Source organism: Staurois parvus, unplaced genomic scaffold (genome assembly GCF_062004578.1).
Source record: "Staurois parvus isolate SC_StPar_1 unplaced genomic scaffold, SC_StPar_1.0 ptg001089l, whole genome shotgun sequence".
NCBI lineage: Eukaryota > Metazoa > Chordata > Amphibia > Anura > Ranidae > Staurois > Staurois parvus.
Window position 1 is genome coordinate 428,714 of NW_028318885.1, and position 27,533 is coordinate 456,246.

General features: G+C 43.0%; 1 protein-coding gene across 9 annotated transcripts in view; it reads left to right on the plus strand.

Moving 5' to 3' along the window:
• NPAS3 (neuronal PAS domain protein 3) overlaps nt 1-27,533 on the plus strand; it is a 671,079-nt gene that overhangs the window by 420,758 nt on the left and 222,788 nt on the right. For 7 of the 9 annotated variants that reach the window (XM_089658669.1, XM_089658666.1, XM_089658667.1 and 4 more), the window contains one exon: nt 6,015-6,086. The exons of the other annotated variants lie outside the window; for them this stretch is intronic. In XM_089658669.1, the coding sequence (XP_089514795.1) occupies nt 6,015-6,086 (72 nt within the window). The remainder of the gene's footprint in view (nt 1-6,014; nt 6,087-27,533) is intronic. 9 annotated transcript variants of the gene reach the window in all.

The following is a 27,533-nucleotide window of genomic DNA, read 5'->3' on the forward strand; positions in this document are numbered from 1 at the left end:
TTGCTTCACTGATAGTGACAGCTCTTTGGATCTCATCTTGAGAGTTGACAGCAACAGATTCCAAATGCAAATAGCACACTTGAAATGAACTCTGGACCTTTTATCTGCTCATTGTAATTGGGATAATGAGGGAAAAACACACTTGGCCATGGAACAGCTGAGAAGCCAATTGTCCCATTACTTTTGGTCCCTTAACAAGTGGGAGGCACATATGCAAACTGTTGTAATTCCTACACCGTTCACCTTATTTGGATGTGAATACCCTCAAATTAAAGCTGACAGTCTTTAGTTAAAGCACATCTTGTTTGTTTCATTTCAAATCCATTGTGGTGGTGTATAGAGACAAAAATGTTAGAATTGAGTCGATGTCCCAATATTTATGGACCTGACTGTACAAGATATCGTATGTAAAAAAGTATTCTGTACAGGTCTCCCATTCAGTAAACACTGATCTGTCTGGATGCAGCGAGGCAGCACAAAGCTGGATTCTTTATGGTGGCCATACATGTTTCAAACTGGAATTGATCTATGCATGAGTGATAACAAACAAGCGATTCATCATCGATTAAAATAAGGAATGATGCAACACTAAGGCTCCGTTCCAGAGTGGATTTGATTTAAATCAAGTTGATTTAAATCACAATTTAAATGACTAGTGAAAAGGCTCGATTTAAATCATACTTTTTAAACAGCTGTCATCTCTGTCCCGCAGCGTCTCCTCCTCTGACCCGCTGTTGACTCACCGACAGTCCCAGTAGCATTTCAAATATATGTCAATATATCTGGGAAGAATATTTTTTAAATATATTTCAAATATATTTTTCTTCCATATGGGGAGAGACGTGGTGGCAGCAGGTGAGTGGATGCCCGCTAACCGACGCTGCCATGATAGATCTAAAATGACAGGTGCTCTTTAAATGTAAGGAATCCGACTCATTCTTGCTGGAATTTGGAATCTTTAATATTTGCAGACCAAATGCAGGTTTACTTTTTAGAACAATAAGCCGTCAGGTTAGTAAAACAGCGATCTCAGAACCGATTTTAGATTAATAGGTTAATCACACATAGCTGGAGAACTACTCAAATTATTTTATTTCATGTTTTTGCTCATGGTTACTATGAAATTGTGTGAATGCAATAATGCAGTGCATGTTACCTCAGCTTGCAGAGCTTGGATTCATTGAATGAGTTTACCAGAAATGTAATTATTGCAGAATATACAGCCTCATGGTACATAACTAAGCTCCATTTCATGCTGAATAAACTAAATTATTAATGTGTCTTAAATAGAAAACTATCTTTAGATATATATTTTACTCCAAAATCATTTTATTAAAATAAATGTTATAAAAATCAAAAAAATCTTCTTTAACTATAAAAAAAATCCAATTTTTGATTGTTTTTTTATAATCATCAATTTCTATCCACCTTGCTCCGTTCACACTTGCAAAACTTCAAAGTTGCACAACTTTGAAGTGCAACTTTGATGCAACTTTGATGCAACTGTGGATGGGTGCAACTTGAATACAACTTTGGCTTTCATTAATGATACTGGACACCTGTTGCACAACTGTTGCATTTATAATATTCAGGTGCAACTTTGATATGACTTTTGAGGGTTTTCATTGCAGTCTATGGCACATACGTTGTTTGAAAGTCGTACCAAAGTAGTGCATGTACTACTTTGAAGTCACACAGATATGAATGGTACCCATGGGGGGTGACTTGTCATGCGAATTTGGACCACAAAGTTGCATGACAGGTCACACAAGTGTGACTGGACTCTTACAATATTGATTGAAAATACAATCAGTTAGTTATTTGATCCATATGACGATCAGTTCTCTAGGGCCCCTTTCACAGGGGCGGTCCGAACTGGTCCACCTGTTTGTTATTCAGGCGGATCCAATCAGACCATCCATTTCTGTCTATGAGGAGGCAGATGTAAACATGTGTCCGTTTACATCCGCCTGCATCCGATCCACTAAAAACAGACAGATGGAGGATCTATTCCCCATCTGTCTAGCGCAGGGGTCTTCAAACTGTGGCCCGGGAGCCGGATGCGGCCCTTTGCTTGCCTTCATCCGGCCCTTAAGGCACTATTCCTTTCACTAACACTTAACAATGGGGCACTTTTTCTCCCACTGACCCCAGTGATGGGGCTTTGTTTAACCCCACTGATGCCAGGATATTTTCTACTCCCATTGGCCACACTCCGGCCCCCCTAAAGTCTGAAGAACAGTAAACTGGCCCTTTGTTTAGAAAGTTTGGAGACCCCTGGTCTAGTGGATCGGATAACAGTCGGATGTAAATGTACAGGTTGTCCATTTACATCCGACCGCACCATAGAACAAAAGGCTGTGTCCATGTCCGCTCTACACAAGCGGAGCAGACACGAACCTGTCATCCGCCTGCTTAGCGGGGATCAGCAGACAAATCCCCCACTGAGCTTAGTGGAGTCCTCCCCATGTGAAAGGGGTTTATTAAAGGTGTTTATGTAGCACTGACAGTTTACACAGCACTTTTACATTGTGTACTTTTACATTGGTCCCTGCCCTAAAAGAGCTTGCAGTCTACGGCCCCTATCTCACATGCCTACATAGACGAGCTAGGAACCAGGAGCCAATGATCCTACAAGTGAAATAACTGAAATATAACAAAAATGGTGTAGCGCTCTTATCAACAAATGAATAATAAAATAATGATGACAGTGATCTTATTCCTAATAAATAACAAAGTGAAAAAATACTAAGTGACTATGAACCATAAATGGTCTCTGATGGACCAATAGTGATCAAAATTACAAGTGAAAGTGATAATAAATGCAAAACTCAATGATCATCAATGAAAACCATATAAATACAAATGGTGAAACACACATGTGATCCCAGCACTGGGGGATAAATATAGTGCTCCGTGCTAAAAATACTCCAATAGATAGTGTATATTATACTCACACCTACAACTAGAAAATAAATAAATATATAAAATATATATAGAAACAATATAAAATGTCCAACTGAATTAAATGTGATCTCAGTGTTCCAAACGCATGCAAGTGGTCCTGGTGATGTATCCAAAGTATCTAGATTGGCTCCTCACCTTCTTACTGTGACCCTAAAAGGGCCTAATAGCTTTTTGGATCACTCCTGGATCCTCCAAGAATAAGCTCCTCTTATCAGTATCCAATGCAGATCAGAACCTCGCATCAGGTAAATAAATGAGCTTTACCAGGTCAGGATCACCTCCAAAAACTCTCCTTAGGCTATAACAGGTGTGGCCAGCTCCCTCAGAATCCATACAAAAAGAGAACCTGCATAGTATAATATTGTTTTATTAGGTAATAAAAGGCAACATAAACCATTAAACTCACATTTCTCCAATGTATAATAAGCCTGTAGAACCTCATGCTATGGGTGTACTTGCATGGGTTCATGTGGAGCACAAAGATGACGTCTGCAGCGAAAATTATGTCATGGCGCCGGAAATTGCATCACCACATCACCTATGCGTTGCGTCACGGCACACATGACTTCATCAGCCATCCTACAAGCATGTCTTTGGCTTGTGGGAGGAAACTAGGATACCTGGAACAAACCAACACAAACACATGGCGAACATTCAAACGTCTTGCATATGGTGTCCTGGTTGGGGTTCAAACCAAGGACCCCAATGCTACAAGGCAGGAGTGTGAACAAATCAGGCAACACAGTGGCTTAGGCAACAATCAATGAGAAACAATTGATAGAATTCTGCCATGGCCGACTGACTTGAGTCAAAATCTATGGAGAGCGGACTAAATCAATTGAATGAAGGGTCTGTAATTTATGATCCTTATTCAGGATCGCATCAAATGATCGAGTGGTTGATCATATCAATTCATGTATGGCCACCTTTAGGCCTGGGGGCAATCAGAGATTATAGACCTAAGGTAGCAGTGATTCCATGTTTATGGTAATAAGGAATAATTCAGAAAAATACAAAGAAAGTCAGAATTCATGCTTCAGCAAACTCCTTTTCCTAAGGCTACTTTCACACTGCTTTGCATCAAAAACGCATATGTGTTTTTGCCACGCTGTGTTATATAAAACGCAGCACATGATGTGTTTTTGTCACGTTTGCGTTGTGTTTTCCCTATATCACTTCCCTCTTTTCTAATGTGAATTTCATGCGATTTCCAGTAGGTCTGTGCAGTGCAACATGCTTGCTATTTCGATGTGACTTCAATGTGACGGAGGAAGTTGCATCAGTAGAGGTTTTGATCCTTCCTTCGATCAATCAAGGCTTGCTTCAATCATTTGATTCTTTGATCGATCAATCCCTCAAACTTTTGATCGATCCTTTTTTTGATCATTCAAGCCTATCAGTCAATTGACCCTTCCTTTGACTGATCCTTTGATTGAAGTAAGGATCGCTCGATCGAAGGAAGAATTGATTGACCGAATAAAGGATCAATCGATCGAAGGAAGGATCAACCCGTTGTTCAGTCTATTGACCTTTCTTTCGGTCCATCTTTCCTTCAACGATTGACCCTTCCTGCATTTGACCGATCTTTAGATTGATCGTTCCTTTCCTTTACTCAATCAATTAATCCCTCCTTCATTCGATCGAATCCCATCTTTCCTTCAACGATTGACCCTTCCTGCAATTGACCGATCTTTAGATTTATCGTTCCTTTCCTTTACTCAATCAATTAATCCCTCCTTCATTCGATCGAATCCCTATCTGTCAATTGACCCTTCCTTCGACTGATCCTTTGATTGAAGTAAGGATCGCTTGATCGAAGGAAGAATTGATTGATCGAATAAAGGATCAATCGATCGAAGGAAGGATCAACCTGTTGTTCAGTCTATTGACCTTTCTTTCGGTCCATCTTTCCTTCAACGATTGACCCTTCCTGCAATTGACCGATCTTTAGATTTATCGTTCCTTTCCTTTACTCAGTCAATAATCCCTCCTTCATTCAATCGAATCCCTATCAGTCAATTGACCCTTCCTTCGACTGATCCTTTGATTGAAGTAAGGATCGCTCGATCGAAGGAAGAATTGATTGATCGAATAAAGGATCAATCGATCGAAGGAAGGATCAACCCGTTGTTCAGTCTATTGACCTTTCTTTCGGTCCATCTTTCCTTCAACGATTGACCCTTCCAGCAATTGACCGATCTTTAGATTGATCGTTCCTTTACTCAATCAATTAATCCCTCCTTCATTCGATCGAATCCCATCTTTCCTTCAACGATTGACCCTTCCTGCAATTGACCGATCTTTAGATTTATCGTTCCTTTCCTTTACTCAATCAATTAATCCCTCCTTCATTCGATCGAATCCCTATCTGTCAATTGACCCTTCCTTCGACTGATCCTTTGATTGAAGTAAGGATCGCTCGATCGAAGGAAGAATTGATTGATCGAATAAAGGATCAATCGATCGAAGGAAGGATCAACCCGTTGTTCAGTCTATTGACCTTTCTTTCGGTCCATCTTTCCTTCAACGATTGACCCTTCCTGCAATTGATCGATCTTTAGATTGATCGTTCCTTTCCTTTACTCAATCAATTAATCCCTCCTTCATTCGATCGAATCCCGCCTTTGATTGATCCTTTGATTGAAAGAAATATCAAATGATCAAAGGAACGATTGATCAATCAAATGAATGATTGAACGATCAAAGGAAGGAAGGATCAATCGACTGAAGGAATGATCGTTCAAAGAAAGCAAAGATCCAAAAAAGGCTCAAATGTTTGTATCAACATCAATGGATGAAGGATAACCAGGGAGGAGAGGTAAGGGTTAAAAAAAAACACTCATCCATCAGTCGCATAGGGATGCTTCTTATCTATGCTGTCGCACTGTGATGAGTCCCATTAATTAGAAGGGTACCATTGAATATAATGGGATTTCCCTTGTCATGCAATTCTGTGAACTTGGGCTTGAGCACTCCTCACTTGTCCATTGCGTTTTTGGTGCGGTTTCAATGGAGGGATTCATTTTTGGTGCTTTTTTTTTTTTTAGCGGATCAAACTTGCATCAAAATTGCAGCAAGCAGGATTTTGAAAAACGTAATGCACCCACAACTGACCAGTGGTAAGAGTTCCATAGAATTTAATAGTCATGCATTTTTCTCCTGCTTTTTTTTTAACACAACAATGGAAGAAAAACTGATCAGTATGAAAGCAGCCTAGGACTGGGTTCACACTGATGCGGGAAACGCTGCAAATCCTGTATGTTTCCTGCACCACATTGCAATCGCATGGCGTTCTCGTGATGTGGTGTGGGTGTCAGTGTTAAATTAATAACCCCGAAACAGATCGCAAAACGCAATGCGATTGCCAGAATTCACATCACATGGGTGAGAACACCTATGCGATGCGATTCAGGTGCGGGTAAAATAAAGGGTCCTGCACCTTTTTGGTGCGGATGCAATTTAAGCCATAAAAAATGTATGGCTCAAATCGCATTGCACAGACATCGCATGTAATTTGCGCAGGAATATGGTGCTGTGGACCTGTTCACTAATGTATTCTCATAGTATATGGAGCAGTGAAGGAGACTATTTCAGTGCTGGCTCTTATTCATGGTTATAGGAGCAGCCAGCCATGACAGTGGGATGGACTGAGAACTGAGACTTACACCCCGGTCACATCAAACCCTACTTTGAAATCGTGCGACTTACAGTGAAGTCGCATGATTTCAAAGTTAGATGATATGCCAATTTCAGGTGCGATTTTCAAGACATCTGATACAGATGACTATGGAAATCGCAACAAAAGTAGTGCATGTACTACTTTAGAAATCGGTGTGGCTCCGACCAAGTGGGAAGTGCACCAATATGTCTGCTCTAATTGTGGACAATAGGCTGCGATTTGGCATGCGATTTGCAAGCCGCTTGGCATGCAAATCGCATCCAGTGTGACCGGGGTCTTAGATCATTCTTCTAGATTGTAAGCTCTAAGGAGCCGGGCCCTCAGTTTCCTCTTGTATCAAATTTTCTTGTAAATGTAACGCCTGCCTTCATTTTGTAAAACGCTGCACAAGCTGTTGGCACTATATAAATCCTGAATAATAATAATAATTTGGTAAAAGCTTCCATAGGCTGCACAGACAGAGGGTTGATTTATTAAAGGCAAATAGACTGTCCACTTTGCAAAGTGCAGCTACACTCTGCAAGCGCAGTTGCTCCAGTGCTGAGTAAATTATGTAAAGCTTCACTTTGCAAAGAATAGCCAATCATATGCAAGGAAAATTTAAAAAAAAAATAATAATTTTTCCTAGCACATAATTGGATGATGGAAGTCAGCACGGCTTCTGCTCATTTACTAAACTCTGGAGCAACTGCTCTTGCAGAGTGCAGCTGCACTTTGCAAAGTTCACAGTCTAGTTGCCTTTAGTAAATCAAGCCCAATGTGTGCAGATTCTATAAGGACATGGAAAAATACTGAACATATTTTTATATCTAAAAGCAGTAAATATTATAATTAAAAAAAAATGATCCTTTATCTATAATGACACCTTGAACAAGAGAAAAATCATTTTTCCTAGCATGATTGGATGATAGAAGTCAGCACGGCTTCTGCTCATTTACTAAACTCTGGAGCAACTGCTCTTGCAGAGTGCAGCTGCACTTTGCAAAGTGCACAGTCTATTTGCCTTTAGTGTGCAGATTCTATAAGGACATGGAAAAATACTGAACATATTTTTATATCTAAAAGCAGTAAATATTATAATTAAAAAAAATTATCCTTTATCTATAATGACACCTTGAACAAGAGAAAAATCATTTTTCCTAGCACGATTGGATGATAGAAGTCAGCACACCTTCTGCTCATTTACTCAGCTCTGGAGCAACTGCTCTTGCAGAGTGCAGCTGCACTTTGCAAAGTGCACAGTCTATTTGCTTTTAGTAAATCAAGCCCAATGTGTGCAGGTTCTATAAGGACATGGAAAAATACTGAACATATTTTTATATCTAAAAGCAGTAAATATTATAATTTAAAAAAAAAATGTTCCTTTATCTATAGTGACACCTTAAACAAGAGCCGTTCTCCTTGTCTTTTAGTCTGGCCCATGCCGTGGACACATTTTTCGAATACTCTTGTTAGGAGGGAGCTTTTTGTTTTTCCCCGAGGTCGCAGCCTGCGAGGTCTACTGTCTTTAAGAGAGGCACTCTTTGAAGTAGCTGTCACACTGTTAAATAATATCACACAAGAGGGTTTTTATTCTCTTCAAGACAAATTGTTCATTCTTCATTGAAACCTGCAATGCTATGTACTGACATCCCAGCGTTCAAGGTGAATGACATCATTATCTGACACGCCAATAGGCTGCTTGAAAGAGGCTGGATTTTTTTTTTCTCTCTCCGCAGCGCTTTGGTAATTCTTAGCACAGAGCAAAAGGTTACATTTGCCCACATATCTTTGGGATGACGACACGGCACCCCCTTCCCGAATTCTTTTTTTCTGGGCTCTAAGCTGCCCTGCTGCTGTCTGCTGTGCAAGCACAACAAGTTGCTTAGTAACTTGGAGACTTAACCATCCTTCCCATTCACAGGAAGAAGCTTCATGGTTCGGGAATCCACAGGGGGGCTACGGCTGAGCTGGCCGGGGCGATAGAGCTCCCACACTTCTGAGACAGTCTGAGTCTGTCTGAAGGAGAGCGATTCTGCCACAGTCCCACGGCTTTCTGCGCTCCGACGGGACAAGAGCATCCTGTTGTGAGAGTCAGGCACAGAGCGCTGGCATTGACAAAAAGAAAGAGGTGGCACAGAAAGAGCGCTGGCAAAGTAGAAGTCAAAACAGAAGCAATCCAAAGGAAAGCATCGTGGGAGTAGATAGAGAGCAAAGCACTGGGATTGAACCGTGCGCACATCAAAGGGACGCACATAGCAAGGCTGTCACACAGCTTCAGTTCAAGACAGTGCAGTCTGCATGGATAAACTATCACTTAGCCCTGGTGATGCGGTGCAGAATTTGCAGCGTTTTCTGTGCAAATTCCACACCACATCAGAATCGCACCCCATTCATGCGAACCGCTGCAGATCTGTATGTTAACCTCTTGGTGCCGGCCTCCTGGTGACTGGGCCTGCACATTTGCGTTCTATTAAAAAAAAAACATGCTCAGAGCACACGCCCTGCGCACTCCCAGCACACACGTTCGGTACTCATGGAAAGTCCCAATCTCCTCTTTTGATGGGGACCTTTCCCGATCATGTGTCTGCCGTGACAGCGAATCACAACAGTCACATGACCCTAAAACCCCGCCCCACCTCCCCGCCCTTTAAAGGTTCCAGAAGCCGGGAGGCGTGGCGGGGTTTTAGGGTCATGTGACCGCCATGATTCGCTGGCATGATCGAGAAAGGCGCCAAGGGGTTAAGTTAACAACACCCCGAAAGCGGTCCGCAAAACGCAGTGCGATATGCAGAATCGGATCGCATAGGTGTGAATACCCATGTGATCTGATTCTAGTGCGGACCAGAAAAAGGGTCCTGCACGTTTTTGGTGCGGGTGCAGTGCGAATAGAGCCATACAAAATGTATGGCTCCGATCGCGCTGCACACAAGTCACATGTGATTTGCACAGGAATGTGGTGCGGTTCCTGTGCAAATCACGTGCGATATACTGCACTGCATATATGTGAACCAGGGTTAAATGCATGAATTATTGTATAAAAGAGCCGCACTTACTCTATCAACACTATAGTAAAAGCATCTAAACAAGTGCGTATATATCCGCAAAAATAAATAAGGTCATGACTTTCATAAATCCCATACTTATAAAACAAGAAATACAGCGCAGTAATCCAACAAAGTGCATTCAGACCTTAAAGTGCAAACTCCACCGCAGCAGTCCACCAACTGTGTCCCCACCAGGGTTGGCACTCACCCGCAGGAGTTGACCCCCCTAAGCATACACTAAGGTAGGTCACTAAAGCGTCAAACTGCTCTTATCGTGTTATATATTACCATCCAGGAGCTTTCAGCTTGTGCGCCCACCAGATCTCGAAGAAGACAAACCATCAGAAACATACAGTGTAGCACCAATATTTATTAAAAGCCATAAAGAAAGTGAAAAAATATCCACTCACAAATATCATGCCAATCCCGGAACATAGAAAAGTGATGGCAGAAAAGCAGCCTGCCCGTTTTTTGTTTTTTTGGGGGGAGGGTTCTGGGTTGTTTTTTTGTTTTTTGTTTTTTTTTTTTGCCTGTTTTGTCTTTGGGATTTTTTTGATAACTTTTGTTGTCTATAGATCTATGCTTGTTACATACATGTTTGAAGCTATTTACTGTTGACTGGCTCACTACCTCTGCTGGAAGTTTATTCCAAGCATCAACTACTCTTTCAGTAAAATAGTACTCTCTGGCATCAGTTTTGAACTTTCCTCCAGTTAGTTTAAGGTCATTTCCTCGTGTTCTTGATTTTGGTTTCATATTGAAAATACTGCCCTAATGAACCTTATTCACCCCTTTGATGTATTTAAAGGTTTCAGTCATGTCCCCTCTTTCCCTTCTTTCTTCCAGACTGTACAAATTAAGTTCCTGAACTCGTTCTTGATATGTTTTATCCTCCAGACCTTGCACTACTTTTGTTGCGCGTCTCTGGACCCGTTCTATCTCATCAATATCTTTTTGTAAGTGTGGTCTCCAGAACTGGACATAGAATTCTAAATGAGGTCTAACTAAAGATGTATATAGGGGAATCAGGACCTCCTTCCTCCTGCTGGTGACCCTTCTAGTGATATGCAGATCTGTATAGGGGAATCAGGACCTCCTTCCTCCTGCTGGTGACCCTTCTAGTGATATGCAGATCTATATAGGGGAATCAGGACCTCCTTCCTCCTGATGGTGACCCTTCTAGTGATATGAAGATCTATATAGGGGAATCAGGACCTCCTTCCTCCTGCTGGTGACCCCCTTAGTGATATGAAGATCTATATAGGGGAATCAGGACCTCCTTCCTCCTGCTGGTGACCTCTCAAGTGATATGAAGATCTATATAGGGGAATCAGGACCTCCTTCCTCCTGCTGGTGACACCTCTAGTGATATGAAGATCTATATAGGGGAATCAGGACCTCCTTCCTTCTGCTGGTGACCCTCTAGTGATATGAAGATCTATATAGGGGAATCTGGACCTCCTTCCTCCTGCTGGTGACCCTCTAGTGATATGAAGATCTATATAGGGGAATCCGGACCTCCTTCCTCCTGCTGGTGACCCCTTTAGTGATATGAAGATCTATATAGGGGAATCAGGACCTCCTTCCTCCTGCTGGTGACCTCTCAAGTGATATGAAGATCAATATAGGGGAATCAGGACCTCCTTCCTCCTGCTGGTGACCCCTCTAGTGATATGAAGATTTATATAGGGGAATCAGGACCTCTTTCCTCCTGCTGGTGATCCCTCTAGTGATATGAAGATCTATATAGGGAATCAGGACCTCCTTCCTCCTGCTGGTGACCCCTCTAGTGATATGAAGATCTATATAGGGAATCAGGACCTCCTTCCTCCTGCTGGTGACCTCTCTAGTGATGCATCAGTGAATTCTATTCGCTTTTCCCACTGACTGGCCACACTGTTTGCTCATTTTGCAATCATCTGAAATAAGTACCCACAAGTCCTTTTTCTCTGAAGTGTTGGCCAACAATGTACCCAGAATGTTGGACTCTCAAGGGATTCTTTTTCTCTGGGTGCATTATATTACATTTAGAAACATTGAGCACCTGGAATGATCTGCCAATGCAAGAGGGGAAGCTCCGCTGCTTCGATCCGCTCCAGAACCCGCGTACACTCCAATTAGTTGAAGTGATGTGGTAACCCGAAGTCCCTGCCCCTACACATTTCATCACATCCTGGACATCATTAGGAGGTGTGATAAAATGCACTGAGATTAATTTATTACGAAACAAAATACTGTAGTCTCCTAATGATTGAGGTTTTAATGTATATTGGAAGTAAATTATAAAGGAAGCCTGTCTTGGGAAAAAAAGGAGGCTGGCATTGCTATGTTCTCATTTTGAAAATACTGGTCTCCCAGTTGTCATACTGATCCTCTTGCATTGGTACTTTGAGTCACTGACTTGAAAGAAGTATAAAGGTGTGTACTTCTGTCTTTCCTCTGACATCACAGATATATGCATGTTTGTTCCAGGTGAGTGACTCAGAGAAATAGAGCCAGGGTGTGAGCATAGCAGTCAAGCAACTAGCATTTTCAGAAGGAGGCCTCTAATGCTAGCTTGCATATTTATCTTAAAGTGGTTGTAAAGCCTGAAGGTTTCTTACCGTCATTCATTCTATGCATGAAGGTAAGAAACCTTCAGCACACAGTTCCCCTCGCAGATCCCCAAATACTTACCTGAGCCCAATTCCGATCCAGCAATGAGCACAAGAGTGGCTGTTGTCCCGGTTTTCTGCCTCCTCATTGGCTCAGAGACAGCAACAGAAGCCATTGGGTCCCACTGCTGTCAATCTGAGCCAATAAGGAGGGAGCAGAGTCAGGGCTGAGCCTTATTCTATGTGTTTTATGGACACACAGGGAGGAGCTCAGGAGCAAGCACACACGAGGGTCACTCAGCAGTGGGATGGAGCCCAGAGCTTTGGCCTGTGACCTGAGAAGAGGAGGATCAGGGCTGCTCTGTGTAAAACCCTTGCACAGAGCATGTAAGTATAACATTAGTTTGTTATTAAAAAAAAGTGCACCAATGTCCACACTATAGATCTTAAAGTAGTAGAATATATTAAGCTTTAAAACAAGCCACCTCTAAGCTCTTAGCTGCTTGTACTGTGAAGTAATTGATTCTCAAAGATCACAAAAAAAGACTAATTGTGGCTTTTATTTGGTTTTTAACAGCTTGCTGCTGGTAAGCACCTGTTGTGTGTTGACATTGGAGGGCTGGCAGCCTGTCAAAATAGAGCAGAGATGTTGTTCCTGTGTTGTGATATTTGAAGAGTATTTCTCCACAATGCCTATAGCTACTGAATGAGAACTTGTTTTGAGAGGTTTTTTTTTCTGCTTGTTCAGAATTTGTAAATACTTTAGTGTGCATACTCTGGGCACAGGTTCACTTTTGGAGAGATATACTATCAGACACAAGGGTAGTCTCATATACCCAGTTTACCTGGACCTATGGTAGCACCAGCAGTTTGAGACTATGACACCTACCTTGCCTTAGCCTAGTTATAACTTAATTTTAGAAAATAGCAAGCAAATAACCAAACTACAACCAGCTGCATACCTATTATCTTCTTATATACCTGATGCATTCTTCTCGGCAAGCTTTGTACCGTCCTTTGTTCTTCTGGAGTTGCTGCATGAACTCAGCTGTGGGATGAATCTGCAGTTTTCTGTTCCAAGGAACACATCTTCTTTCCCATACTTACACAAAATAGAATTTATTTAATACTCTAAAGCTGCAACAAGAAGACTTGGGTCTACAAGTAAACGTTATGGTTGAAAATCGAGTATGGTCATTAACCACTTGACGACCAGTGATGTACTGGTACATCGCTGGATTACAAGGGTGATATCTCATCGCTGCAGCTGCAGTGATGACCAAGATAACATTTTTTAGGGCTGGCAGTTCCCTTCACTGTAAAAGTAATCCTAGCAGCCAAGAGGCCACTGGATTACTTGTACAGGTGTACACCCCCCTCCTGCCACTGCTGCCATTACTGAGCTCTCCCGCGTGATCACGGAACCCGGTAAAGATGCCACCAGCATCATCGGCTTCCTTGAACACAGTCAGAGGAACTGATCTTGTTCCTCTCACTGTGTGACATCAGAAACCAGAAAAAATGAGGATCTCATCACTTCAAGTTTCGGTTCCTTTGTGACGAGCCATTGCTGGCTTGTGTAGCAGCAGATCAAGCCAGTCTTGGTTTAATCTGCTGCTTTGGAGGTCAGAGGAGAAATCTGGGATCTCATAGACCCAAGATCTCTCCTGTCATGGCCCATGTTGTTCATCCCTTGTGATAGCAATAAAAGTGATAAAATGTAAAGATATAATGTAAACATAAAAATATAAAAATCAATAAATAATACATTTAAAAGAAAATGTTTTAAAGTGCCTTCGTGCATGCGCAAAAGCGTTCTTCAGTCCCGCACCACGCGTAAAGAGCAGTCGCAACACACATGTGAGGCATCACTGCGAACGTCAGAGCCAGAGCAATAATTCTAACGCCAGACCTGTGTAAATTTAAAGTCGTAACCTGTAAAGGCTTTTAAAGTGTTGCCTATGGATAATTTAATGTACCGTAGTTTGTTGCCGTTCCACAGGCTTGTGCGATTTTACAGAGTGACATGTTTAGTATCTACTCAGCGTAACATCATCTTTTATATTTTACTAAAAAATGTGTATATTTGTATTGTTTTCAAAAAACGTGCATTTGAAAACTACCGAGCAAATATCACATGACATAAGAAATGGAACACCCAGCATTTTATTCTCTAGGAACCCTGCTCAAAATTATATAATGTTTGGGCGTTCTAATTCATTTTCTAGCAGAAAATGCTGATTTTTACATTTAGAAGAGGAATGTCAGAATTGGCTGAAATGGTTAAACAATATGTGACTGATGTGAATGTACTATATATATATATATATATATATATATATATATATACATGTAAAGTGCTGCATAAATTGATGGTGCTATATAAGTACCTGTAATAAGTACCTGCAATGTGTACCTTTACTAAAGTGTCATAAACCAGCCCTTGTCCTTCCCACAACTAGTCTGCAATATGTTACAATTCTAAGTCCTCATGCACACTGAGCATTTTTACAGCGGCTGTTTTTGGCTTTTGGCATTTTTTCTACAGCCAATAAACTCCCCAGCATGTTATCCTATGTGTCCATGCACACATAGGGTTTAATCAGCGCTTTTTGGCTGGAAAAAAAAAACAGAATTAGTGGGTTTCTAGAGGAGTTTTTTGGTTGTTAAAACATGGCGAACCAATGTTTTTGGGCGTTTTTTTCAGCAAATTTTTTTGTGTAAAAACATGCTAAAAAACACAAACACAGAAAAATGTGGCTAAATGCTAATGCAAAAACATTAAGAAACGCTGAAAAACTTGCGTTTTTAATGTGACTGTACACAGCTAACGCTACCAGCATTATTAAAATGCCCCGTGTGCATGGAGCCTTAGTCCTCATTCACACTGTTTTTTTTTTTTTTACAGCGGCTGTTTTTGGCTTTTGGCGTTTTTTTCTACAGCCAGAAAACTCCCCAGCATGTTATCCTATGTGTCCATGCACGCATAGGCTTTAATCAGCACTTTTTGGCTGGAAAAACCCTCTGAATAAGTGAGTTTCTACAGGTGTTTTTTAGCTGTAAAAACGCTCTAATGCTGAAAAATGTGGTAAAATGCCGCAAATCAGAGTTTTTGGACTTTTTTTAAGTCCTCATACACACAGGACGATTTAATAATACTGGTAACGTTAGCTGTGTAAAGTCACGTTAAAAACATGAGTTTTTCAGGTTTTTTTTTTACATTTTTACATTAGTGTTAAGCGGTGTTTTGCCATGTTTAGCTGCATTTGCATGCATTTTTCTGCGTTTGCGTTAAAAAAAAAAGTCCAATATCTCTGATTTTCAGCATTTTATTGCGTTTTGCTACGTTTTTCAGCATTGGAACGTTTTTACAGCTAAAAAAACTCCTCTAGAAACCCACTGGTCCCAGAAACGCCCAGTGTGCATGGAGCCTAATACCTCCCAGTGTGCATGGAGCCTAATACCTCCCAGTGTGCATGGAGCCTAATACCTCCCAGTGTGCATGGAGCCTAAAAGCGCCCAGTGTGCATGGAGCCTAAAAGCGCCCAGTGTGCATGGAGCCTAAAAGCGCCCAGTGTGCATGGAGCCTAAAAGCGCCCAGTGTGCATGGAGCCTAAAAGCGCCCAGTGTGCATGGAGCCTAAAAGCGCCCAGTGTGCATGGAGCCTATAAACGCCCAATGTGCATGGAGTCTAAAAACGCCCAGTGTGCATGGAGCCTATAAACACCCAGTGTGCATGGAGCCTATAAACGCCCAGTGTGCATGGAGCCTATAAACACCCAGTGTGCATGGAGTTTAAAACTGCCCAGTGTGCATGGAGCCTAACACCCCCCAGTGTGCATGGAGCCTAACACCCCCCAGTGTGCATGGAGCCTAACACCCCCCAGTGTGCATGGAGCCTAACACCCCCCAGTGTGCATGGAGCCTAACACCCCCCAGTGTGCATGGAGCCTAACACCCCCCAGTGTGCATGGAGCCTAACACCCCCCAGTGTGCATGGAGCCTAACACCCCCCAGTGTGCATGGAGCCTAACACCCCCCAGTGTGCATGGAGCCTAACACCCCCCAGTGTGCATGGAGCCTAACACCCCCCAGTGTGCATGGAGCCTAACACCCCCCAGTGTGCATGGAGCCTAACACCCCCCAGTGTGCATGGAGCCTAACACCCCCCAGTGTGCATGGAGCCTAACACCCCCCAGTGTGCATGGAGCCTAACACCCCCCAGTGTGCATGGAGCCTAACACCCCCCAGTGTGCATGGAGCCTAACACCCCCCAGTGTGCATGGAGCCTAACACCCCCCAGTGTGCATGGAGCCTAACACCCCCCAGTGTGCATGGAGCCTAACACCCCCCAGTGTGCATGGAGCCTAACACCCCCCAGTGTGCATGGAGCCTAACACCCCCCAGTGTGCATGGAGCCTAACACCGCCCAGTGTGCATGGAGCCTATAAACCGCCCAGTGTGCATGGAGCCTATAAACCGCCCAGTGTGCATGGAGCCTATAAACCGCCCAGTGTGCATGGAGCCTAAAACCGCCCAGTGTGCATGGAGCCTAAAACCGCCCAGTGTGCATGGAGCCTATAAACCGCCCAGTGTGCATGGAGCCTATAAACCGCCCAGTGTGCATGGAGCCTAAAACCGCCCAGTGTGCATGGAGCCTAAAACCGCCCAGTGTGCATGGAGCCTATAAACACCCAGTGTGCATGGAGCCTATAAACACCCAGTGTGCATGGAGCCTATAAACACCCAGTGTGCATGGAGCCTATAAACACCCAGTGTGCATGGAGCCTATAAACACCCAGTGTGCATGGAGCCTATAAACCGCCCAGTGTGCATGGAGCCTATAAACCGCCCAGTGTGCATAAGGACTAACACTGAAAAACGCAGGTTTTTGTTTTTTTTTTAGCAAAATTTGTATTTATTTATTTTTTTGTACGCAAAAAACACAGCTAAACACTGATGAAAAAACGCTGAAAAACTTGCGCTTGTAATGCGACTTTACACAGCGAACGCTCCCAGTGTTATAAAACGCCCAGTGTGCATGGCTCCTTATGTTCAGGATTACAGAGCACCCCTGCCTGCCACATCTGTACCTTTACTAGAGCCATCTGGCGATCCCCTCCGCCCTGCGTCCCACCCATGTACTGGATGTTTCTGGTAAGAAGGATGGGGGGTTTGGGCAGTCGCCTCGGGGTAGTGCGCTCCATCGCGGTTTGCGGTATGTCCTTAAAGCCTATATAGATCTATTAGCATGAATGCCAGCGTAAACGCATTGCGGCGTGTATTATTCTATACAGCCAGACTTTAGGTGATGCAGACGCACTTTTGTCACGAATGCGTGAAAATGTAAGGAAACAGAAAATCCTTCCGACAGACAAAAGGGCAAGGATTAAAAAGTCTAGTCATGGAGCAGATAGGCCAAGCAGTTCTTATCTGCCGTCAGATTCTGTGTTTGACACAAACAGCCACACTTGCACAGACTGAGATATATACACACAGCCTCTCTCACACAGTCAACATGCTTCAGGGCAGACAATTTACATCTGAATGATTCCCATTTGCATATAATGCATCCGATCTGCATATATCAGTTCTCATCTGCATATGAAATACATGCTGGTGGCCCAACAGTGGCTGAAGCGGGGATTCCGAGTCCAAGGTCATAGTGACAAGGGCATAGAGCAGTGCAAGAGAGACGCTTTATCCCTGGAGGAAGAGGAGGGTAATTCTTTACGCTTCCCCTCTATGACAGACACAAATCAGGATTTCTTCTACACACAAATGGGGAAAATCTCAATCTCAGTTTATATTTTATGGAAGATGAAAACAGCTTTTTAGTTACAGTTGCTACATTTTGCTTGCGTGTGCATGAAATTTCGGTTTTCTTGTTTTGTCCTTACATAGGGACGGTCGCACCAGTGTTTCCCGCTGACCTGCTGCATTCAGGCTAGAACAGGAAAGATTAGCGGCTGCAGAAAATCTCCAAATTGCTTAGATTTAAAGCAGCTCAGTGCCTATCAGCCCTGTTTTTATGGAGATAATAGCCGGTCTTTACGGGTACCATTTAATTAAATAAAATACAGCCTAGGAGGAAGTATTATTTATTGATTTATGTGTTTGTTTATTTCACGTACTTATATAACGCCGTCGATTTATGCAGGCCATAGACGGGTCATTTATTGGCCGAATTTTCATCCGTACGAAAAATTCGGCTGATAATCACGCCGTTAGTGGGGCTAGCCCATCGGCCGTTTTTCACGGATCTCCTCATTTATTTTTATCGGTCATGCTGGAAAATCCGCAAAAAACGGCCGTTTTTCATGGACATGGGTGGCAGCATCGGCAACGGCCGACCAATTTTTCATATATTGGCCGATAAACAGCCCGTCTATGGCCTGCCTTACGCAGCGCTTTACATATACAGTTAGGTCCATATATATTTGGACACAGGCACAATTTTTTTTTTCAGGTATTGACCAAAACATATTCTATCTATAGTTATATAATGACTATGGGCGGAATGTACACACTCTCAGGTTTCATTTGAGGGAATGTACATCCAAATTGGAGGAAGGGTTTAGGAATTACAGCTCTTAAGAGTAGCCATCCCCCCTTTTTCAAGGGACCAAAAGTAATTGGACAATTGAATATAATCATAAATAAGATGTTCATTTTTAATATTTTGTTGAGAATCCCTTACTGGCAAGGAGTGCCTGAAGTCTGGAACCCATGGACATTACCAAAGACTGGGTTTCCAGTCTTTCTAAAATTGTACCTGTGTCCAAATATATATGGACCTAACTGTATATTGTACATTCACATCAGTCCCTAACCCTCAAGGGGCGTACAGTCTAAAGTTCCTAACTCACATTCATTCATACACATACTAGGGCCAATTTAGAGAGGATCCAATTAACCTACCAGCATGTCTTCGGAGTGTGGGAGGAAACTGGAGTACTTGGAGGAAACCCACACAGGCACAGGGAGACCATGCAAACTCCAGGCAGGTGGTACCGTAGTTGGGATGCGGAAAGTATGTGGCCTTTCCATCTGTGATCAAAAACTGTGACTCATACTCATGTGGTCAGAGAACTACTGGTCTGTGAGCTACCCAGGTCAGCTGAGAACAATGCACTGCCTATGTGGGGCTGATATAATATTTCATCAGCTGTTAAGAAGGAAGGCAGAGTGCTTGCAAAATAAGTACTTGCTCCCTCTAGTAGCCAATCTAAAAATCTATATTTTATTACATTAACCGCTTTCCCGCCACCCTATAGCAAAAATGCAGCCACAGGGCAGCAGGGCTGCGCAAAATCATGTATATATACATTATTTTGCATTTCCGGGTAGGGGCCCCGCACACCCTGCCCGCGCCTCCATTGGTGGCCTCAGCTGTCAATCACTGAGTCCCTGCCGGTGATTCCCCGCCAGCACCCGGCAATCACTGAGTATCACTGACGGGGAGAAACCGGTATATAAACAATACAGATCTCTCCCCTGTCAGGTCCTGCACACTGCTTTGTATGGCTCAGCATAGCAGAGCCATACAAAGCAGTGTGCTTACACAGTGAAATGCACACACAGCCCACAGTAAAACAGCACACAGTTAACCCTTTGAGCGCCCAGATGTTAACCCATTCCTGCCCAGTGTCATTAGAACAGTGTCAGTGCATTTTATTAGCACTGATCACTGTATTAGTGTCACTGGGGATGTCAGTGACAGTTAGTCAGTTCCCCCCCCCCCAGTGTCAGAATGCCCGCCGCAGTCCCGCTATAAGTCGCTGATCGTTGCCATTACTAGTATAAAAAGAAAAATCCCAGTATATATACCGCCATTTGTAGACGCTATAGCTTTCACGTAAACCAATTCGTTTACACATATTGGGATTTTATTTTAGCAAAGACATGGAGCAGAAAACATTTTGGCCTAAATTTATGACAAAATGAGATTTTTTAATTTTTTTTACTGTACTGTAATGTTTAATAGCAAAAAGTCAAAAATATATTTTTTTTCTCAAAATTGTCGGTCTTTTTCTGTTTATAGCGCACAAAATAAAAACGCACAGGCAGTCAAATACCACAGAAAGAAAGCTCCTTTTTTTGGGAAAAAAGGACATAAATTTCATTTGGGTGCAGTGTTGCATAACTGCGCAATTGTCAGTTAAAGTAACGCAGCGCTGTAACGCAAAAAATGTCCTGGTCAGGAAGGGGGGTGGGTCCTCTGGAGGGTAAGTGATTGTACACGTGAAATTAAAAAACAAAAAACAAAAAACAAACGTCACATTTACCTGCTCTGTGTAATGATTTTGCACTAAGCAACCCCAGTATTCCACTTCTTGGGTCCTATGCTGGCACACCTGGCTCCCCCCCATGAGTTCCCCCATATCAACCCACTAGCTATGAGGGCACACGTGTGTGCTCACTCCCAAGCCAGCTCTGTGTGTCCATAGACACAGAGTACAGCTCAACCCAGCCCCCCCGCTTCCTCCTGTCTGTGATTGACAATGGCTCTTGCTGCTGTGTCTGAGCCAATGAGGAGGGAGATAGCTGAGAGAGCATCTGCTCTCGTGCACATCACTGGATCGAGATCAGGCTCAGGTAATTATAAGGGGAGCTGAAGATTTTTTATTTTAATGCAGATAATGCATTAAGGTAAAACATAAAAGAAAAACCTTCAGCGCTTGTACCGCCTCCTTTTCCTGCCATCTTGGCAAAGTGCTGCAACTTTTCTTTTCAAAGCACGTTGCAAAATGATACCTGGGTAAAGGGGGATTCCAGAGACTGGTGAGACCTCCTCCCTACATGCCACTGCAAGGAAACAAAAATGATTAATCCCATATAGTGGACAGTGATCATTGCTAGCTGTCCTTTGGAGCTGTTGGAAGTTGAGGGATGCAGAAATACTGGCCCTTGAGATAAAATACCAGTTCATGCCAAACAGCGGCTTTTCAAAGTTACTATTATCTTTTTAAATACTTGTGTAATATTTATATAATTACAGAATGGATAACATCCTAGTGAACTTCCCCAGTAAATGCTGGGAGTTGTAGTGCACGCCAGGAAAAGGATGAAATATTGCCTAAGCCCCTTCTAAGCACTAATGAGCTGAAAGTCTAAGCTAACAGCATTGTTCTGCTGCAAACAATGATATTATAACCCAGGCAATCAGTGGGAGAGTTTTAGACAGATTGGTTTTGCTGTAGTTTTATAATTAAAGGGGAACAAAAAAGAAAAAAAAAACTTTTAATGGATTAATTCTAATTTCAGTATCTCACAACGAGTAGGTTAATTACACCTCGTTAATCAGGACTTGGCACGGTGGCACTCAGGTGTCATTTTAAATTTGGAGTAATGTGGACTGAACTGCTCGCCTTACTAATCCCAAGGCCCTGAGTTTAGACACAAGTTCTCCGGCATCTGCAGTAGAGGAGCCCTTGGCCCCCGAATAGAGATTTTCTCATAGACAGGGCTGCAGGAGCTTCAGCACACAGATAATCAATTGCTGAACAATGGTGGCTTCAGAGAACTCGGCACAAGGATATTAAATTACTGAACAATGGTGGTTGCCAAGGGCCTGAATGTTCATTTACTTTCTGCTTCTAACAGATATTCAATTATCCGTCTACAGGACTGTATGTATAGGATGATCCACGCTGATTAAAAGCCATATAAGACATGCATAGGTGCACATTGTTTTCATGGTTTTTGGAAACTTTTATGTAAAAAAAAAATCTTGTCATTGTGTAGCATTCTTTTATTGTTTTAACCTTTTATTCTGTTCATCCTGTATAGCATTAAGATGGATTGCAGCATCCAGTCTCATCTCCCCTATATCTGTCCCCCTATTCTCATTACTCACTTACCCTGTATCTGCCCCCCCCCCCACCATTCAAAATGCTCTCTCCCCCTATATCTGCCCCCTATTCTCATTACTCACTTACCCTGTATCTGCCCCCCCCCCCCCCACACCATTCAAAATGCTCTCTCCCCTATATCTGTTCCCCTAATCTCATTACTCACTTACCCTGTATCTGCCCCCCCCCCCCACACACACCATTCAAAATGCTCTCTCCCCTATATCTGTTCCCCTAATCTCATTACTCACTTACCCTGTATCTGCCCCCCCCCCACACACACCATTCAGAATGCTCCCTCCCCCTATATCTGTCCCCTTATTCTCATTACTTCCTCTGTATCTGCCCGCCACCCCCCCACCATGCAAAATGCTCTCTCCCCTATATCTGTTCCCCTATTCTCATTACTCACCTACCCTGTATCTGGCCTCCCCCCACCACCATTCAGAATGCTCTCTCCCCCTATATCTGTCCCCCTATTCTCATTACTCACTTCCTCTATATCTGCCCCCCCCCCCACCATTCAAAATGCTCTTTCCCCTATATCTGTCCCCCTATTCTCATTACTCACTCACTCTGTATCTGCCCCTTCCACACCATTCAAAATGCTCTCTCCCCCTATTCTCATTACTCACCCTGTATCTGCCCCCCCCCACACACCATTCAGAATGCACTCTCCCCCTATATCTGTCCCCCTATTCTCATTACTCACTTCCCCTGTATCTGCCCCCCACCATGCACAATGCTCTTTCCCCTATATCTGTTCCCCTATTCTCATTACTTACTTACCCTGTATCTGGCCTCCCCCCACCACCATTCAGAATGCTCTCTCCCCCTGTATCTGTCCCCCTATTCTCATTACTCACTTACCATTTATCTGCCCCCCCCTCCCACCATTCAAAATGCTCTCTCCCCCTGTATCTGTCCCCCATTCTCATTACTCACTTACCATTTATCTGCCCCCCCACCATGCAAAATGCTCTCTCCCCTATATCTGTCCCCATATTTTCATTACTCACTAACCCTTTATATGCCCCCCCACCACCACCATTCAAAATGCTCTCTCCTCTATATCTGTCCCCCTATTCACATTACTCACTTCCCCTGTATCTGCCCCCTCCCCATTCAAAATGCTCTCTCACTATGTCTGTCCCCCTATTCACATTACTCACTTCCCCTGATTCTGCTCCCCCCCCCATTCAAAATGCTGTCTCTCAATATGTCTGTCCCCCTATTCACATTACTCACTTCCCCTGTATCTCCCCTCCCCAATTCTTCAAAATACACTCTTCCTCTTTTTCTGTCCCCCTATTCACATTACCTCACTTCTCCGGTATCTATGCCCCCCCCCTCCATTCACATTGCTGTCGCACCTGTATCCCCCCCCACACTTCACTCACATTGTGCTCTCACCTGTACTTACCGCCCAACAGAAATGAAAGCACAAAATATATACACTCACCGGCCACTTTATAAGGTACACCTTGCTAGTATTGGGTTGAACCCACATCCCAAAGGTGCTCTATTGGATTGAGATCTGGTGACTATGGAGGCCATTGGAGTACAGTGAACTCATTGTCATGTTCAAGAAACCAGTTTGAGATGATGTTAGCTTTGTGACATGGTGCAGTAGCCACCAGAAGATAGGTGCACTGTAGCCATAAAGGGATGGACATGGTCAGCAATAATAATACTCAGGGAGGCCGTGATGTTTAAATGATGCTGAATTGTTACTAAGGGGCCCAAAGTTTGCCAAGAAAATGCCCCCCATATCACCACCACCAGCCTGAACCGTTGATACAAGGCAGGATAGATCCAAGCTTTCATGTTTACGCCAAATTCTGACCCAACCATCTGAATGTCACAGCTGAAATCGAGACTTATCAAACCAGGCAATGTTTTTCCAATCTGCTATTGTCCAATTTTGGTGAGCCTGTGTGAATTGTAGCCTCTGTTTCCTGTTCTTAGCTGACAGGAGTGGCACCCGGTGTGGTCTTCTGCTGATGTAGCCCATCTGCTTCAAGGTTTGACGTGTCATGCATTCAGAGAGGGTATTCTGCATACTTGGTTGTAAAGTGGTTATTTGAGTTACTGTTGCCTTTTTATCATCTTGAACCAGTCTGCCCATTCTAGTCTAATCTTTGACATCAACAAGGCAGTTTTGTCCACACAACTGCTGCTCACTGGATATTTTCTCTTTTTCTGTAAACTCTAGAGATGGTTGTGCATGAAAATCCCAGTAGATCAGCAGTTTTTGAAATACTCAGACCAACAACCATTCCACATTCAAAGTCAATTAAATCCACTTTCTTCCCCATTCTGATGCTCAGAAAGTCGTCTTCACCATGTCTGGATACCTTGTGATTGGCTGATTAGCAATTTGTGTCACCAAGCAACTGAACAGGTGTACCTAATAAAGTGGCCAATGAGTGTATATGTAAGGGACAGTTGGAAGCCGTGCCTGTATCTGTGCCTGTATCTGCAACCCTCCCCCCCCCCCATTCACACATTTTCTCCCTCGGGTATTTGCTCCATATCGCACTAATTGCTTGCTACTCCTCATTACACGTATTGTTTGCTTCGCCTGTATCTGCTTTCCACCACATATAATATTTGTTCTCTCTCTATCTAACCCCCATCATACATATTGTTTGTTCCCTCTCAATCTGCCCCCAACCACACATATTTGTTCCCTCCTCATCTGCCCCCCACCACGCATATTGTTTGTTCCCTCTCTATCTGCTCCCCCACCACATACTGTAAATATTAATTCTTTCCCTCTCTATCTGCCCCCACCACATATATTATTGGTTCTCTTTCTACATGACCCCTACCACACATATTGTTTGTGCCCTCTCCACTGCCCCCCTCCCCCAATACATATTATTTTTTGTTCCCTCTTTATCTACCCCCCGACATACACACACATTTGTTCCCTCTCTTCTGCTCCCCACCACATATATTATTTGTTCTCTTCGCGCTGAGCGAACTATTGGCGCTTTATAAATACTGTATAATAATAATAAAAATAATAATAATATATGACCCCTAGAACACATATTGTTTGTTCCCTCTATATGCCCCCCCCGCCCCGCATACATATTATCTGTTCCCTCTTTATCTGCCCCCACACACATTTTATTTGTTTCCTCTCTCTTTGCTTCCCACCACATATATTATTTGTTCTCTCCCTATCTTCTCCCCACACACATATTATTTGTACCCACTCTATCTTCTCCCCATCACATATATTTGTTCTCTCTCTCTCTTCTCCCCATCACATATATTTGTTCTCTCTCTATCTTCTCCCCACCTGCATATTATTTGTACCCACTCTATCTTCTCCCCACCACATATATTTGTTCTCTCTCTCTCTTCTCCCCATCACATATATTATTTGTTCTCTCTCTATCTTCTCCCCACCTGCATATTATTTGTACCCACTCTATCTTCTCCCCACCACATATATTATTTGCTCTCTCTCCATCTTCTCCCCATCACACATATTATTTGTTTCCTCTCTATCTTCTCCCCGCCACATATATTATTTGTTCTCTCTCTATCTGCCACCCTTCATACATATTATTTGTTCCCTCTCTACCTTCTCCCAACCACATATATTATTTGCTCTCTCTCCATCTTCTCCCCATCACACATATTATTTGTTTCCCTTCTATCTTCTCCTAACCACATATATTATTTGTTCTCTCTCTATCTGCCCCCCTTCATACATATTATTTGTTCCCTCTCTACCTTCTCCCCACCACATATATTATTTGCTCTCTCTCCATCTTCTCCCCATCACACATATTATTTGTTTTCTCTCTATTTTCCCCCTACCACACATATTATGAGTTCCCTCTCTATCGCCCCCCCCACCACCACACATATTGTTTGTTACTTCTCCATTTGCCCCCACCACAGATAATGGTTGCTCCCTCTCTATCTGCCCCCCACCACACATAATGTTTTCTCACTCTCTATCTTCCCCTCACCATTCATATTGTTCTGTCCCTAGTGTGCTTCAACTGCATGCATTGCTTTAGTCCTGCTCTTTTATCAGCCGCCATTGTCTGTGCGCTCTCCCAGAGTCAGTGTCATGTGACCAGCTCTATGGTCTGTTCACTTGTGCCCGCCTAACCTATCACCAACTATCACACAAATGCTGCTGCACACCTCCAGGCTATAGTTACAACATGAACTCCTCTTTGCCCCTGTGCAAGAGCAAGAGTACTGGTCTCCAGTCTACTCCTTGGTTCCCGAACCAAGTGTGTCACTCTTCCTTCTTCTACCTCCCGTAATAATGGCTTCAAAGTTCAACTTCCTGAGCATTTAAACTCCGTTGTTTAGGCCACCTCACATTTCAGTAGCATGTCAATTAGAAACTCCATTCACCTATAAACAAAGGGTTCCTATGTCCAGCACCAAGACGTTTCATAAAGTCTGAAAATGGGGACTGAGGATATTTTTACTTTGTTACTAAATCACAAAGAATATGGGAACGGCCATATAGTCACTAACTATAATGCTTTCTAATTTTACTGTTCTATATTCTCTTACCAACTATTAGTCTGCCTGTCTAAGTTGCCCCCTAGTTATTAGATGATGGTCAGGTGTGCAGAAACTATATGAGCACCTACAGTATTGGTCTGCCAGTGGTGCGACAGTCTAGACTATTTAGCTTTGTTGGGCATTCCTGATCTTTCAAATGCAGAGGGGAAGAGGAAAAACGCAGTGTTAAGGATCATTTAGTATAAGAGCAATCTCGCAAGTTCTCTAACCTGCACAGCTGACTGTTCACCTGGAGAGCAGCTAGATGGGACAGGGGAAACGATTGGAAGCCTCCTATAGGCAAAAGGTTGTCACCAGATTTGTATAAAAACCATATCGGGCAACTGTCCTCTTGTCTCTATTGGCAGTTTTAGTAAAATCTTCTCTCATTAATAAGCATCAATCTTTTCATTCTCCATTCAGTGTTCTCCTTTTTATTAGCCTGCATGTGACAGGAAGAGAGAAGTTTGTTTTTCCGCAGGGACTAGAAATAGGACTGAAAATGTACAAAGAAGATCTGCAGATGTGTTAGTGGAATATAATAGCTCATTATGTCTATGAACGGCACTGTGCCCACCAACAAAGCAGATTTTCTGTGAATCAGCATATCTTAGATGTACAGATTGTTGCTGATAGCCATGAATGGCACGGATCAACTTATCCACCCAACATTTAAAGTGTTATTAAACCCATTTATAAAAAAAAAAAATAACATCACATAGCCAGACTTACATGTAGTTTTGTTTGCTAAGGCATCTTGTTTCTTTCAGTACAAGATCGTTTTGTTTTGTTTTTTTTGCCGAACTACACTTCTGTTTCTGCAGTCGATCATATCATTATTATTGTCTCTATGGAGCCATTG